Source organism: Strix uralensis, chromosome 15 (genome assembly GCF_047716275.1).
Source record: "Strix uralensis isolate ZFMK-TIS-50842 chromosome 15, bStrUra1, whole genome shotgun sequence".
Classification (NCBI taxonomy): Eukaryota; Metazoa; Chordata; class Aves; order Strigiformes; family Strigidae; genus Strix; species Strix uralensis.
In genome coordinates, this window is record NC_133986.1 from 11,805,366 (window position 1) to 11,821,213 (window position 15,848).

The 15,848-nt window shown below is 43.1% G+C and overlaps 3 protein-coding genes across 5 annotated transcripts; 1 reads left to right on the forward strand and 2 right to left on the reverse strand.

The window, feature by feature from the left end:
• Window positions 1-1,306: 1,306 nt before the first annotated feature.
• Window positions 1,307-4,536, forward strand: LOC141950448 (olfactory receptor 9G19-like). Of its 3 annotated transcripts, XM_074885250.1 has the most exons (3): window positions 1,307-1,331; window positions 3,040-3,052; window positions 3,612-4,536. In XM_074885250.1, exons 1-3 carry the CDS (start codon window positions 1,307-1,309, stop codon window positions 4,534-4,536), a joined length of 963 nt encoding a protein of 320 aa, XP_074741351.1. The 3 variants fall into 3 exon arrangements, with proteins under 3 accessions (XP_074741351.1, XP_074741352.1, XP_074741350.1); XM_074885251.1 differs by lacking the exons at window positions 1,307-1,331; window positions 3,040-3,052 and adding an exon at window positions 3,341-3,357 and having other exon boundaries at window positions 3,600-4,536; XM_074885249.1 differs by lacking the exons at window positions 1,307-1,331; window positions 3,040-3,052 and having other exon boundaries at window positions 3,601-4,536.
• Window positions 4,537-7,890: 3,354 nt separating this feature from the next.
• Window positions 7,891-8,889, reverse strand: LOC141950445 (olfactory receptor 5AP2-like). The gene has a single exon (XM_074885244.1). It carries the CDS (start codon window positions 8,887-8,889, stop codon window positions 7,891-7,893), a length of 999 nt encoding a protein of 332 aa, XP_074741345.1.
• A 1,233-nt stretch (window positions 8,890-10,122) lies between these two features.
• On the reverse strand, window positions 10,123-13,613 carry LOC141950408 (olfactory receptor 5AR1-like). The gene is made up of 4 exons (XM_074885154.1): window positions 12,735-13,613; window positions 10,853-10,877; window positions 10,466-10,513; window positions 10,123-10,187 (listed from the first exon to the last, which is right to left on the reverse strand). Exons 1-4 carry the CDS (start codon window positions 13,611-13,613, stop codon window positions 10,123-10,125), a joined length of 1,017 nt encoding a protein of 338 aa, XP_074741255.1.
• Between the last annotated feature and the right edge of the window lie 2,235 nt (window positions 13,614-15,848).

The window sequence follows — 15,848 nt, forward strand, 5'->3', positions numbered from 1 at the left end:
ATGGGGTCCAAGTGCCATGACATGTATTATCTACAATACTGTGGTCTTGATTTAAGGATTCACAAAACACTTTTCTACCTGCTTTCTCAAAGAGATTTAGTTTACAGAGCTGGTGGTCCCTCTGTATTAGTTTGTTTGACTTTCAGAACCTCCAACAGCTGCATTTCAGGGACCACTTATTTCCGCTGTTATTAGCGGGTCTGTCCATATGTGTATTTGTTTGATAATGAGAATTCAGAGCTGTTATAAACCCCCTCAGACAAACTCTGCTTATACCCAGGCTGCCTGGTGACAAGCTCTCCCCATCACTTCACAACTGGTGTCAATGGCCCCATGGCTAAGAGGGATGCCTTCATCTAGTGAAATATATGAATATTTAAAGAAAGGCAGCGATTATTTTCAAAGTTTCTCACAAGTAGGTCTTCTATTAAGTTCCAAGACAGACTTTTTCTTCAATGTTATTTTTTCCTAATGAGATTTGGGGCCAAAACCCTCGGCAGGCTGTGTACAGCCACTGCAGCCATTACATCTCTCTGGGATACAGGCAGCACTTAGGAGCAGTTGAACACGACCAGCTGGTAATTTCCCCTTCTGAAGTCACTCTGCCTTTATCTGGCAGCAAACTCACCAAAGACCTACCTGATCCCATATTCCCAGCTTACCTAAATGCCACTGGGTCCCTAGCTTTCCACCATAATTTGAGTCTAGGAGGACAAGAGTAGCATTTTCTGTCCAGTGTCCAAGGTAATGTCAAAAGTAGGAAAAGTATCATCAGCTTAAAATATTACAAAGTCTGCCAGATTGTGTCTGTATTCTTGCTTTTACTCCCTATTCTTATTCTGTTCATTAAATCTTAGTCACTCAGAAAACATATAAAAACACAATCTGTGCTCAAGTGTGCAACAATGCCAAAAATCCTCTAATGAATTTTAATTTAAAGGAATGCAGAAAGCAAAACCTACAAAAAAAAAAAAAAAAAAGAAAAAAATAAGCTACTGAGAGTCTGTGTGGCTTCTTTCCCTAAGATACCTAGCAGTTTTGGGTCTCTAGCTCCTAAAAATTTGTCCTGAGAGTAAGAGAGAAGACACCCAAATTCATAAACAGAGTTGTGATTAGGCTGGGACAAATCTTTCACCTCCAGAAACCAGCTGGTCTGCATGGGTTAACAGCAGCACACAGCTCCCTCATAAGCTGTGCTTGAAGTTTCATTTCATTCCACCAAAATCTATGCAATTTCAACACTGACTTGATGAGCACTGAACTGCTCAAAGGGCGAAAAAAAAAAATGAAAAAGGTGAGATGTGAAATGAATCATTCAATGGCATCAGCATGTGGTGCACGGTCTGGTGCTCGTCACCAAGGCCAGTCCCCTGGATCAGCGTGGGATTTCTCATTGTGCATCCCAGCCTGCAGGAATCCAGAAAGAAATACCAAAATGAAATTGAAAACAACATTTTTTGAGAAATGAAAAGCTAATTATGGGGTTGTATTGTGTTTTTTTTTTTCTTTTTCCAGATCATTTATAGCTACCTCAGTGCTTTTATTTAACATACCAGCTGTTGAGTTTGAGCATGATTTAGCTCAATATTGTCTTCTAGAGGTGTAGACTTCTTCATCTGACCATCCTCCACCCTGTTGCCAGGTGCTCTAGGAAGCAATTCATCTTGTTCCAAAATAAGCATCCCAAATAGCTTATCCAAATATTGTATAAAAGTTCCCACTTCTCCCCATTAACTGCAGACTTCAAGTTCTTGCACCAGGAAAAAGTGGTGTCTGTTGTCTACACCCTGGTCACCCCCATGCTGAGCTCCCCCAATCCACAGCCTGAGGAACACCAAGGTGGAGGATGCTCTGGGGAGACTCCTAGGAAGGCTTCTTGTTTCCTCCCAGATGCAGACTGGTGAAAAGATATAATCAACTAAATTCAAGTAACTGGGATGTTCTTGAGATTGCACTTTTGTTCTGCAGCTGTAGTGATGAAAATAATGAGCAGGTAACATGGAGAGCCATGAAAACTCTGAAAAGTCTCTTTCTGGGGTGCAGGGAGTAACTCAGGGGGTCTCAGGGGGATGCACAACTGTGCAGCAATATTTTGTTCGGTGCAAAGGCCATAGTGAATAGCTGAAATACACACCTCAGGGACTGGGTCCTTAAGGAAACACGGAACGAAGCAACAGATAAATACCCCCAGCCACACGCCACGGGCGGTGCCAGGACAGGCAAGGACATACCTGCTTGCTCTGCCCTGTGAGATGAGCTGGTGCAGGGATGTCATGCAGAGAGCATCACCGCACTTTTGTTCTCGTGATCTCTAAACTTGTGATCCCATCAGCGCTTGCTGGACAAGACCATGAGTAAGTATTTCAGGGCAAAAGCAGCCAACAAAGGATATGGTGTCACAGATAGACAAAAAGACAAACCCTCAAGCGGATTAATTTTCCTTTTCTTTGTCTCCTCATCTCTCTGCCTATCCCTTGTGTTACCTGATGACAAATATTAGAATCAACATATGAGACCAGATGAGAAAACCATCAAGCTCACTGCAACACTAGGGGTGCTTGGAGAGGGTTTCACAAACCTGGTTGGAGCACAGGGAAAGTTGCAAGGAAGCAGCAGGACACAGCTCATGTTCCGGTCTCCCTATGGAAGTGTCAATCACTTTCATTGGCTATGAAAGAGCTTAAATAATTAGTTTTTGGCCTGACAATGTCAGGTGAAATGAATTACAACTTCAGTAGATGCAGGTGTGTCTGTTCTCAGGTGGGTAAGCAGATGCACACACTAAATTACTGCTGCTTTCAGTACAATAATGTGCCTAAAAAGAGATCTTCCCAGATACACACATTTGTAATTATGACTTTTAAGGCGTACATCCAACCATTCAATGTTTGCTCATGGGAAACAGAAAACTTAACGAGATGGTGCTTTTACTGGTATGACTCAGGAAAACAAATGTAATGACACTGTGTTGGTTTGTACCAGATGGCAAGTCTACAGGCATTTGTCTTCAATGTGCACCTCCAGTTTCTCCATATATAGTTCAAATTAAGCAGTCTCAGTGTCCAAGTAATTTAATGCAACACCAAGACTGAGATTTCACATTCACAAAAGTCGGGGAATACACAGTCAGCAAATACCTACAGAGATACACGTATACATATGTACATGTATATACCCACCCATATTTTCATAGCCTGTTTCCTGTAAATATTTTATTCAGAATTTAATGCATTATATGCAATTTATAGAAATTGTTTGTGTGCATACCCGTATGCACTGCACCATGTACAGTGTACGTACGTTCACAGCAAGTGCAGCTTTCAAAGTGATTCAAAGTAACGCAAACACCAAACCTTTATTTGACATAAAATAGCACAACCAAAATCATAACAGTGCAGCCCTTCTCAATACAAAATTTACTCTGCTTTTTTTCTTTTGTCTCTGTGTCTGTGTGTGTGTGTGTGTAGCTGCGTTTTGGTACAGAGAACAATGCCAGCAACATGGAAGCCCTTCTCTTAGTCGGTGTCTCCAGACCCTGCACTGCAAATACCAAATAGCCACCGTGATCCGTGTCTCCAGGTCAGTGCCTTTCACCTGCCCATGGAAGAGAGGAACCGCAGTTTGGTCACTAGCTTCATCCTCCTGGGGTTCACTACTGACCCGAAGCTGCAGCTTCTCTTGTTCATAGTGTTCACTTTAGCCTATGTCACCACCCTCATGAGCAACATCACCCTCATCGTGGTGATACGTCGTAGCTCACAGCTCCATACTCCAATGTACTTCTTCATTGGGAACTTGTCCTTCCTGGATCTCTGGTATTCCTCCGTCTACACCCCCAAGGTCCTGCTGAACTGCGTCTCCGAGGACAAGAGCATCTCCTTCACTGGGTGTGCTGCTCAGTTCTTTGTCTCTGGTGGCTTGGCCTACACCGAGTGCTACCTGCTAGCGGCAATGGCCTACGACCGGTATGCAGCCATCTCCAACCCACTGCTCTACACTTCTGCCATGTCCCAGAAGCTGTGCATGGGGATGGTGGCTGCTTCCTACCTCAGCGGCTTTGCCAACTCCACCCTCATTACCAGCCGCACGTTTGCCCTCAGCTTTTGCGACGCCAATGTCATCGATGACTTCTTCTGTGACCTGCCACCTCTGGTGAAGCTCTCTTGTGATGTGACAGACAGCTACCAGATGCTTCTGTATTTCATCCTGACCTCCAACGTCATCCTCCCCTCCGTGCTCATCCTCATGTCCTATGCCTCCATCCTGGCTGCCATCCTGAAGATGCGCTCGGCCAAGGGGCAGCACAAAGCCTTCTCCACCTGTGCCGCCCACCTCACCACAGTCACCCTTTACTACGGCTCCATCCTCTTCATTTACACTCGGCCCAGCTCCACCTACGTCCTGGAGAGGGACAAGGTGATCTCTGTGTTTTACACAGTGGTGATGCCCATGCTGAACCCCTTCATCTACAGCCTGAGGAACCAGGAGGTGAAGGAGGCACTGAAGAGACTAGTGAAGAGACAGACAGCTTCTTAACAGAAGAAAACCAGGGATTACATCCCCAAAGATGCATACAGCAAGAAGTATACCTATTTTTCTTGTTTGTGTTTTCATTTGTTGTTTTTCATAATAGGTGCAGGAGCATGCAACGTAGGAGCATAAGCTCTTCTGATCCCGAAGTGCTTCCTGATGGACAGGAGATGTGACTGTACAGACAGACCTCCTCTTCTTCCCATTGTCCCCATATATAATTTATATCTGCTATAAAATGGGATCTTAGTAGTGGCTGGACTCATTGTTGTACATCATCTTCTTCACCCTGTGCTTTATATGGATTAAATATTCCTTACTTATGCCCAAACCAGGCTGTCTCATGAAGTAACATGCCTCTGCTCCTGAGCTGTCCCAATTATTTCTTCATGATGCCGTATTGCACCACATAAACATACTTCTTATAGTCCTACACTATTTTCCCAGTGAAACGTTCACACCAGTGTGAATAGGGTGGGTCAGACTGGAAGAACCAATATCAAGAAGCACAGAGGCATCTGGGATTGAGTTCAGTTGCCTGAACATAGACTATTGACACCCTGCAGATGCCGCTGGGGATGCCTCTGAGCTTTCAGATGTCACTCCAGAATGGCCCACCTCTTCTGAAGGTTGCATGGCATATGTGTCAAGTGCACACCAAGGTCCTTGGCACCTCAGAACAGAGCAAATGGCACCAGATTTCTACATGAGGGCAACCAAACCCAGACCTGGGGAATTTCACTGCATCTTGCTCCTTTCCTGCACCTTTAGCAAAAATTTCCCAGTACTGCTTTGTAGGAAAACATGCAAGAAAGGTGAAGTGGTTTCTTAGTTATTAAAGTATCTTTATTCCCTTTATAAATTTTCAGTCCTACTGAAAGAAAAAAAAAGACACAATAAAGCTATTATTATTGTTGTTGTTGTTGTTATTAACTGTTGAGAGGAAGGATTAGGTGGTCTGAAGTAGATTCATCTCCTTCAAATTTAGATAAATAAAAACTGAGTGTTTAAGTCAGAGTTCCATGTCTCCATTTGCGATGAATAAAGGTGTGTTTCTATTTTTCTGTTTTCTGTTCAGACAAAGAGTGCAGTTTAAAGAGTTCAAGTTTGAAGATCTCCCAGCTTTCTCCCTTCACTGTGTTTTCATTCACATTGCAGACTGGGGTCAGGCTACATGAGCTGGGATCCTTTTGGATGAAAACAAACTGAAAATGGGCTTGAGGGGGGCACCTAATGCAGTTAGACCTCCAGTAGGTGTTCAGATCCCCAGACCAGAATAAATTGAATCTAGAGAAAACTCTTCTGAAATGTGTATATTCATGTTACCAGTCCTTTTGATGTTCAGATCTGCTCCCGTGCACCACATCCGTCCTAACCATCTGTCCTAGGATGTGTTAAAACACCTTCTTATTCCCATTTTAGAGGGGATCTGGCTGACTATCTCATAATTAGACAACCAAATTTTTAGATGTTGAGAGCCAGGTGAACCCATTCCCATGTTTATTCTCCAGCCCCAGATTTGTAATGGTAGGAAAATCATGTTTATGAAAACCAGTCAGATATGGAGGATGTATGTAGTGTACTTCAACTTGCCTCACAGTTTAAGAATTAAAAAAGATACAAGCAAATCTATCTCAAGGCAATTAATGAGAAGAAATTCAAAGTATGAGGTGTCCTTGATGAGGTCCAAAGGTGAGGGGAAATGCAACGAGCTTCCCTGGCTCCCTCTGCTAGGGGGTCAAAAGCAGGCAGGGACAAATCACCCCATTAGCAAGAACCAAAGGAACCACTTTATCTGCACATGTCATGAAGACAAAGATGTCTCTTTCTTTAACGAGAGTGTATGACCAAGCTTGTACCGGCACAGAAAGCCCTCCAGCAGGCCTGAGCTCCAGGCTCTCGCCATACAGGTGGTTACAGCTATTTCCATCACAAGTGATGCTGCTCCCCTTCCCAGAGCAAGAAGTGGTCGTTGGGGACCAATCACCCTTCCAGGAGTCATCAGTTTAACAAGACCTTCTGGGGTTTACCAAGAAAGTTTCCTAATCACCATGAAAGCTTCTCAGCAGGCTTCTAGTCAATTTACCTCATTCTTCTTAACAAGCCATGAGAGACTAATTAGCAGGGGCTAACAAGAAAGAAACTTTCTTCCTTGTTAAGGACAAAGTGCACTTCTACAGTTGTCTTGTTTGTCAGAGCCAGTCCAGGCCCCGAAGCTGGTGAGTTGGAGGGTCAGTGTGTTGGCATGTGACTGTATTAAGGACAATTGTGTGGGCCTGGAGGGATGGAGAGCAATGGTCCTCAAGGTTTCTCTGATTAAAGTGCCTGCCCCTCATCCCCAAAGTTAAATTCCCACATGCAGACTGAGGTCCTTCTTTCTTGAGGGGGGTGATGCAGTGACCCAGCAGCACCCTGAGCTCCATGCTGAGGAGGCATCATGGTGTGCTTGGTGGGAGCACTGGTTGTGGTGGGAGCTTCTACCATGCCAGTCTTGGGTCTCCTCAGGACTGCTTCTAAATATTTCTATCCCATATTTGTTCCTGATCAGCACTCTTGTCTCCTATTGATCTACGGAATTAGCCATACTGTAGTTGCTAAAGTTTATTAGTCATTCCCCTGCATCTCGATTTATTTCAGAGGGGAGATCACACAATTGCTCAAAACTAAACAAAAACAATTATAATAAATCCAAACTAAGATCAAAATGCCAGGATAGGAAGCGGGTGCCTGACGAGTGGGTAATTTTACCATTAGTAGCAGGAGGTGCCAGATGATAGCTCTCTGGTCCTTGAGCAAGAACACTGCAGAAGTTTCTCAAATAAATTTGAGAGTAAAGCTACAGTTGAGCTAAAATAAGTTGCAGAAAAGGCCTGACAAGCCTTGTTACAGTGAATTGTTGTTGTCAAACCCAGTGTCTATTGCTTGTACTGGAAGCACTAAATTACATGAGTCTTATGTTCAACAGAAATGTGCCCGTTGTTTAATATGAAGAGAGCTCTGGTCATCATGGTCACGCTGGAAGTGATAAGTGTTATTTGTTGTCATTGCTCAAGACAACAGTGGTAATGCATTCTCAAACTAAAAAGGGTCAGAAGGGCTTCAATTCTTGAAATTAAAATAATGTCAGGCTGTAAATACAATTAAAAGTAGCTAACACATCCCTGAGACAGGTCAGTGAATGGCCTAATCCAAGAGGAGTTAATGACCCAGCATTTAGCATCAAGGCAGAGGTGTCCCAACACAATCGTCCCCAGTAGCTCACAGGAGAGCACTGCTTCTTTTATACCATAGCAGTACAGAAATGGAAACTATAAACAATTCTGAGGTGACCTCTCAATTCCTCTGATGCACCAGGAAAAATTATTTTTCAGATGCACAGTTCCTCACCATCACTCTCCCCAGCGCATTCTTCACCTCCTTGTTCCTCAGGCTGTAGATGAGGGGGTTCAGCATGGGTGTCACCACAGTGTAGAAGACAGAGGCCACTTTGTCGAGGTTCTGGGAGTGCCTGGAGCTGGGTCGTGAGTACATGGACGCAGCAGATCCGTAGAAGAGGGTCACGGTAGTGAGGTGGGACATACACGTGGAGAAGGCTTTGTGTTTGCCTGTGGTCGAGCGCATCCTCAGGATGGTGGCCAGGATGTAGGTGTAGGAGATGAGGATGGTCAGGATGGTGACAGACAGGTTGAAGCCAACCACAATGAACATCATAATCTCATTGACAGTAGGGTCTGTGCAAGAAATGGCATAAAGTGGGGGCCCCTCACAATAAAAGTGGTTGATGGTGTTGGGACCACAGAAGGAGAGCCGAAGGGCAAACCCGGTGTGGATAGTGGCATTCACGATCCCAGCAAGGTACGAGCCAGCTACCAGCAGCACACAAACTCTGCTGGACATGGAGACAGCATAGAGCAGTGGGCTGCAGATAGCCACGTAGCGGTCATACGCCATCACAGCCAACAGGTAGCACTCGGTGGTGGCAAAGACCGCGTAGCAGAAAAATTGTGCGAGACACGCAGAGTAAGAAATTACTTGTCTTTCTGCTAGGAGATCTGAGAGCAGTCTCGGGGTGATGGAGGAGGAATAGCAGATGTCTAGGAAGGACAGGCTGCTCAGGAAGAAGTACATGGGGGTGTGAAGCTGCGCATCCAGCCTGATTAACGCGAGCATCCCCAGATTCCCCACCAGAGTGATCACATAAATCACCAAGAAGACCACAAAGAGGACAGCCTGGACATCCCCCTGCTCTGAGAACCCCAAGAGAACAAATTCAGCACTGGGGGTGTGATTTCCTTTGGCCATCATCATGACACAGTTGCTGTAGGAAAGCAGAGATGCAGCAAAACACAGAGTCAGCATATTCCTGTTTTCCCCACAAAAAAAATGTTAAAGATGTATTATTTTTATCAGGAAATACAAATTTCAGAGACAAGAACTATTGAACAACTTATTCAGTGTTTGCCTCAAAATGCATTTTAAAGTAAAGAGAGTGCATGATTGCATTTATTTCTGATGGTTTTATTCTGGTCTAGTCACTATTAATTTGGTTTGATAAAGTCACCGCAAATCAGAAGGTTTATTCTACCTCCTGAAGAAGTTAAGAAGTTTGTTACTCCTCTGATCCAAAGAGGTAACCACAGCAATTTATTCTGACATTAGAAATCTGTCTGCATTTATAAAACAAACAAACAGACAAACAAACCTCAAAATCAAAAAAAAACCACCCTTGTTTCAGAAGATTGGAAGAGAGAAAGGACTGGTGAGAGATCATGACATTCTTTAAATAATTTTCTTTAGAAGAGATCAAGACATTAAATAATTCGATTTAGGAGAGTCAGGACAAGTTGAAATAGAACTCTAATTTCTTCCCTTCCTTCCTATGAAAGAACTCTGAAATTAAGTTTGAAACAGGAGATTTCGTGTAAGTATTAACCCCCCTATAAATATGCTGAAACCCATATCATTCTTGTGATGCCACTGAACTGAGAAAGACAGTGGAAACAATTTTAAAAGATTGATACCAGTGTAAACCCCAACAATGCTACACTGCCATTATGAACTGATAATGTGATAAGATGCTGATAATGTGGGGGGTTTTTTTTTAAAAAAAAAAAAAAAAGGTAAAATTAAGTTCATGTCTCCTTAAAACAGGAGTTAGGAATAGTCACAGAAATTGCTCACTGAGGGTTTTTGAACTGTTAAATAAGATACCAAATTACACCCTTGGAAAGGACCCTTCTGCATGAGGAAAGTTCAACACATGTGCCCTTGCTTGACTTACACATGAGCCTCCCTTAAATCTGGATTTAGTCAAACAAATGTTTATATTTCTTCCTAGCATTCAGTCAGTTGCAGAAACTTTCACACCCGTCTAAAAGAATTTGAAGTTTGCCAGACAACTCAGATAGTGCTTCTATGCCATTGTTAGGTGTTGGAAATATGAGAAAAGCTAAACAGTGAGAAATCTGTCATCTTCATAGCAGAACAAATAGACCATGCACCATCGGTCCTCTTATCTGCTTCATGTAAAAGGTCTGAGATAAACCAGAACTCGAGGACAGCAAGGGGTTTTTGCCACCACGATAACATGCCTCACACCTCCGATGCTTTGTAGATCCACTTCATCAGCTCGTCCAAGCTGCTGTCCTCTCCAGCCCCTGGACAATAATTAGGAATCCCAGTAATCTTAATTAAAATAATCAACTGAGATTGAGGGGCTGCTGACCTCTGGCAGTGCCTATGTATCTCAGTTGGCTTTACTCATGGCCTCAGCTAGTGTCTGCCTTAAATTTGGGAAAGCAACTTATAAATGTCTGGGTTTCACATGGGATATTCTGACCTTGGGTGACTATTTCGTGTGAAAACAGGCTCCTGCCTAAAGTCTTCCCCTTGCAACAGATCAACCCTTTGTAACATTATTCAGACTAAAACTCACCTGTTTGCTCACATCTCAGTTTTTGGTTTATCAGAAACGTGTTATCTCCTAGACAAAAATTTTATCTGAGAAATAAACCCCAATTTCTCCCAGTGTTGGTGTTAAAAGCAAAAAAGATTTGCCAGTCATGAAGGCCATCAATACTTGACCAAGAAAAGCCGCTGTTTATAGGCTTCTTTCATTGAAGACCAAGGGTTTTGTCACTGCCCTCCCCTTGGTGTCATGCAGAAAATTTCTCTTGGGAATTGATGACTTGGGAAACAGCTCCTTAAGGAGACATGCACTGATAAATAAACACAATTAGTTTCAGCAAGTTAAATGTAAGCTTGAATATTTTTTCTCACTTCTTTATATATGTATAAAAAATTTTTATATATATATATAAACTTATCTCTTGGAATATGTAATTTATCTCTTGGCATCACAGGGAATTAAAAAGAACCGGTGTAAGAAATAGAGATTCAAGGATTAAGAAATAGCTCAGTATTTGGAGAAGTGTTGCAAATGCTATTGAGGAGAAAAGGAAAACTATTCAGGAACCCTTCTGCTGCAATTTGTTTTAACATTATCTGGGATATCCTGTTGTTTGAAAACCCGGAGAGTTAGATCCAGGCATCTGAGAGAGTCACAGCCAGGTTCATGGAGAAAAGTTTATCTTTTTTTTCTCTTAAAAGAACAAAATGGTACTAGTATCTGTAATTAGATCTTATAGGGAATTATTTCCTACCCATCCCGGAAAAAATATAAACCTTTCTTCAGGAAGTTAATATCTGGCATTAGTGACCTTTACATCAAAGCAGAAGCATAGCTCTGACACTATCTTCATCCATTTTGCTTTTCTGTTCTTTCCAGAAAGTGTTTTGTGATGCTGAACTGAATTATAAATTACTGATTAAAAGCTAGTTTCACCTCATTTTTGAAGGACTCCAGAACACCACATGGTGAGCTGAAGTTTTCCCCTTAGGCTTAAACTGACTCTTCAGACTATGCCCCGAGTGTGACTGCTCTGAGCAAAATCCACATTTGCTGTGTAGCTGTGTCGCCCATCACCCTCCCCTGCCAAGCAGCAAGCAGAGAAAACTATACATTTTTTCCAGAAAAATTCATCTCACCCTGATGTTTAATATAGATGAGATGAATCAAAGCCCCCAAATGCATCGTTCTCTCCATAAGGGGAACTGATGGTGACTAATTCAGATGTGAAGGCCTACAATTAGATAGGATGACTCCTGGACCAAGATGACTCAACCCCTGAAACCTGGAAGCAGAAATTATGAATAAACTGCAGCTGGGATGGAAAATAAACTTTGCCTGGATAGAGAGACACAAGGAAAGGAGATGGTGGGGGAGTTTTGGACAACGTTTGGACATCAGACAAGTTGGGTGCTTCTGACTACAATATATGGCCAGAAGCATGGAGGCTTTCTGTCCTGTCAACACCAGATGACACCCTGGGAAAGCCAGGATTGCTCAGACAGTGTCTTGAAAGACTGTTCTGGACCAAGTTGAGTGACTACTTGTCATGGGATAAAACTCCACCTTGCTCCTAGGCAAAGGAACATGTCAGCGTGGTGGCTCCAGGCTGGTAGCTCTCCATGGGGGAGACCCATCCAGGAAAGCAAGATGCCCAGTGCAGGTGGTCTGTGTGCAACATATATGTAGCATGGGAATGTGCTATCTTCCTGTAAAGACTATTCTTGGACTTATCAGAGAAAATAATACATCAGGTTTGTTGTACAAAAGCAAAACCTTAGGCAACTACTTAGAAAATCTGAAAGACATTGTCCCTCTCCAATATGTAGTCTTTATTTAGCTTGTCTCCTTCTGCTCCAAGCCAACTCTTTTAGAATTTAATATTTTTGTAACATTGAGGAAATCCTCTTTGGTAAAAAGTATCAACTGTGCATGTCCTGGAGCTGCTTGCAAATTCATTTACTCCAAAAGTTTCACTGACAATTTAAGTGTTTTTAGGATTGTCTGTCTTTCCTGCACTCTTTCCTTCTTTCAGACATTGTAACTACAGGTAATTTATTTTCCAAGGGACCTGAATTAATTCATAATTCAAACTCTGCGGTGTTCAGCACAAGGTAGAGCATGTACCAGGTGTGCAGAAATGTACAGTGCCCTTCTTCTATCAGGTGTCAGCCTTATTTCTTCTGCTGACTACACTGTGGCAGGTGATATCTGCTTTGGTTTGGTTAGAACGGGATCTGTGGGAATATAGGGAGGAGAGGAGCTTGTTCATAGCTCTTTTAAGGGTGCTCCTCACCTCCTTGTTCCTCAGGCTGTAGATGAAAGGGTTGAGCATGGGGGTCACCACAGTGTAGAAGACGGAGGCTGTTTTCCCTTGATCTTCCACATGTCTGGAAAAGGAATGGAAATACAAGAAAGCCGCAGAGCCATAAAAGAGGGCAACAGCCATGAGGTGGGAGCTGCAGGTGGAGAAGGCTTTGTGCCTGCCCTCCACAGAGCGGATGCTCCAGGTGGTGAACAGGATGCAGGTGTAGGAGATGCCAATGGCCAAGACTGAGGTTGTTATGATGAAGCCAATGCATGAGGCCATCACCACCTTGTTGAGCCAAGTGTCAGAGCACGAGAGCAGCAGGAGAGGTGGGATATCACAGTAGAAGTGATTGATAAGGTTTGGGCCACAGAAAGAGAGTCGGAGGAGAGTGCTGGTGTGCACGAGGGCATTCAGGATCCCAGCAGCATAGGACCCCACCACCAGCTGGACACCAACCCCGTGGGACATGGCAGCCAAGTAGTGCAGAGGCTCACATATGGCCACAAAACGGTCGTATGCCATGACGGCCAGAAGGATGGCTTCCGTGGTGCCGAATATCGCAAAGAAGAAAAACTGTGTGATGCAGCCATTAAAAGAAATAATATTTCTCTCTGCAAGGAAGCCCAACAGGAGCTTTGGACTGATGGATGAAGAATAGCAGACATCCAGGAAAGAGAGGTGGCTGAGGAAGAAGTACATGGGCACATGAAGCTGAGAGTTGGTCTTGATGAGGACAATCATCCCCATGTTCCCCACCAGCGTGGTGATGTAGATGAGTAAAAAAATCACAAAGAGTAGCTCCTGCAGATCAGTGAAGCCCAAGAGAACAAACTCGGTCACACTTGAGTGGTTTCCCCCAGCCATTCTCCTGGTGCCAGCACAGAGGAGACAAAGAAACACGAAGAGGTTAAATAATTTCTTCCAGCTCATGGGAATATGTAGTGCCTGAGGCTAATGCAGGATTTGATGTTTCCTGGATGAGTGCACCCACTCATTTGGAGAAAAAAATACTATACTTATCCTCAATAGGCAGGTTGAAGATTCAAAATAATATGTTGAAAAATAATATACTGACAAAATAATAGCCAAGGGTTCATATATGGAAAAAAAGTCTTAAAGCTTAAATCTTAAAGCTCTGGCTGGCCCATTATGGAAATAATTGGTCTTGCAAAAGATATTGCAAATGATGTCCTCCCATGAACATCCAAATTCTTTCTAATATGTGGGCAAGTTTGGGAGGATTTCCTTCCCTTTGTTGGGAAGGATGTTCTTATTTAGGGACAAGTAAATACAATAATATCCTGCCTTAATTTGCTACATTAATTAGTGTTGCATTAAATAGATAACAGACCACACTGAAGTGATTTTCTGACTCTGTAGTGATATGTTTGGGTCAATTAAAATGAGACCAGCATGCCTGATTGCAATTTCATGTACATGGAGCTTCAAGGGAAAACCACCTCCTTCTAATCTGAATTATACTTGCACATCATCTTCCTTGCATCTCTTGGATCTGCTAATATCAGGAATTTTTATCCAAAATTTGAGTTAGGAATTAAGATTCAGACATACAGGAGTATGCATTTTGTCCTTCAGGAAGGACCTGAATAACTTCAATATTGCTTCATGGAGAGGTTCCTGCTTCTGCAGGGAGTGGACACACCGGTTAAGGAAGCCCTTCCCCATCCAGCAAAAAATTGTCTCAAAACCTCTTAAAATGTCACCCTCTCTGGTCAGTGGCATCACAAGTCATGCTCAGAGACATACTCACTGGTCCTTGAGCTGAAGTTAAAATACAAGCTCCATCAGTCTTTCCAAAACCAGGAAGGTTTCCCTATTACATCCTCTAACGTGGCTGGAAGATTTAAGTTTTACCCCACGCCCACAGGACAAATTACCAAAGGGTCTCTGGGGCACCTGAAAACAGAGCGAGCCTTCCCCAGAGAGCCTGGGATAAACACCGAGATTTCTCTCCGAGGTTTTAGGGACGGGATACCCAGGGCACATCAGAAATTATGCCTGCAGAGCCTGAGCAATTCAACTTGTGTACACAACATTGTAATGAGGAGTGAAACACAAGGCAGTGCATTTTTGCTGAAGGCCTGAATTTGAAAGTGTTTTTATTATTCTCCAGGAATATGGGAGAAAAAAAAACAACACTAACTGTAATGGATTAATTTAATGAAATTATTGCTTTATATTTGCAGTGATCAGTTAGATTCATTTTCTTTTGTACTACATATTTCCATAGAGCAGATGCGGAAATATTAAAGAAAAAGTGGATCGAAGCACAGATATCAATTCGACATTGTGTTGTCTTTTTTTTTTTCCAAGATAACTTGTCATTTCCCATTTGCACTTGTATATGTTCTGCTTCCCAGGAGGTGGAGTCTCAGAGCAGGTCCTATAAGCAGCAATTGCAGGGATGCAGCTCGGAAAGCCTGTCTCCAAGGATAGGATGCATCACCCATGCGTATGTCAGGACAGTGAACTCAGGCAGCTCCCTTCTAGACATTTGCAGTTAGGTGCATGAATTCCAATTAGTACTTTTTTTCCTTTTTTTTTTTCTTTCTTTTTTTACTACCCATCTGCTGGTCACACACTTTAGTGTTCAGTATCACTATAATTTTACCTGGTACATTTTTCTTCCTCTGTTCTTATTCATGGGGGGTTTTTTTAAAAAAAAAAAAAAAGACTGCTTTTCATGTTATCCACTAGAGATTACCTTAAAATATGTGCATTGCCTATTTGAGAAATGAGTATTACTATTTATTCCCTTCTCACTTCCCTCTTTCCATCACCCTTGCTATCTGTTTTCTAGCACCAAGATGACCATTTCTTAAGGACAATTCCTCTTCTCCCATCACCCTTCTCAAAGCAGCTCTTACTTCCCCATTCCTCGAGCTACAGGTCAGAGGTTCATTGCAGAAAGTCCCTTGACTTGCTGCCAACACTCTTCTCAGGGTGTTGGTGGGCATCATTGCTGCAGGGACATATTGATGGCTCATCTTCAGCTTAGTGGCCACCACAGCCTCCACGTCCTTCTCTGCCAAGCTGCTCTCCAGCCTCCCCTGGAGCTTCCCCATGGGCAGGACTCAG

Bases quoted from the DNA above. Each gene is read 5' to 3' on its own strand.
- LOC141950448 (XM_074885250.1), top strand. From the start codon at position 1,307: ATGAATCATTCAATGGCATCAGCAT.
- LOC141950445 (XM_074885244.1), bottom strand. From the start codon at position 8,889: ATGCTGACTCTGTGTTTTGCTGCATCTCTGCTTTCCTACAGCAACTGT.
- LOC141950408 (XM_074885154.1), bottom strand. From the start codon at position 13,613: ATGGCTGGGGGAAACCACTCAAGTGTGACCGAGTTTGTTCTCTTGGGC. The intron at 10,878-12,734 runs GTGAGGAGCACC...TGATGCCAAGAG, and splicing joins ACAGCCTGAGGAACAAGGAG to ATAAATTACATATTCCAAGA. The intron at 10,188-10,465 runs GTGAGTTTTAGT...ATTATTGTCCAG, and splicing joins ACTGAGATGTGAGCAAACAG to GGGCTGGAGAGGACAGCAGC.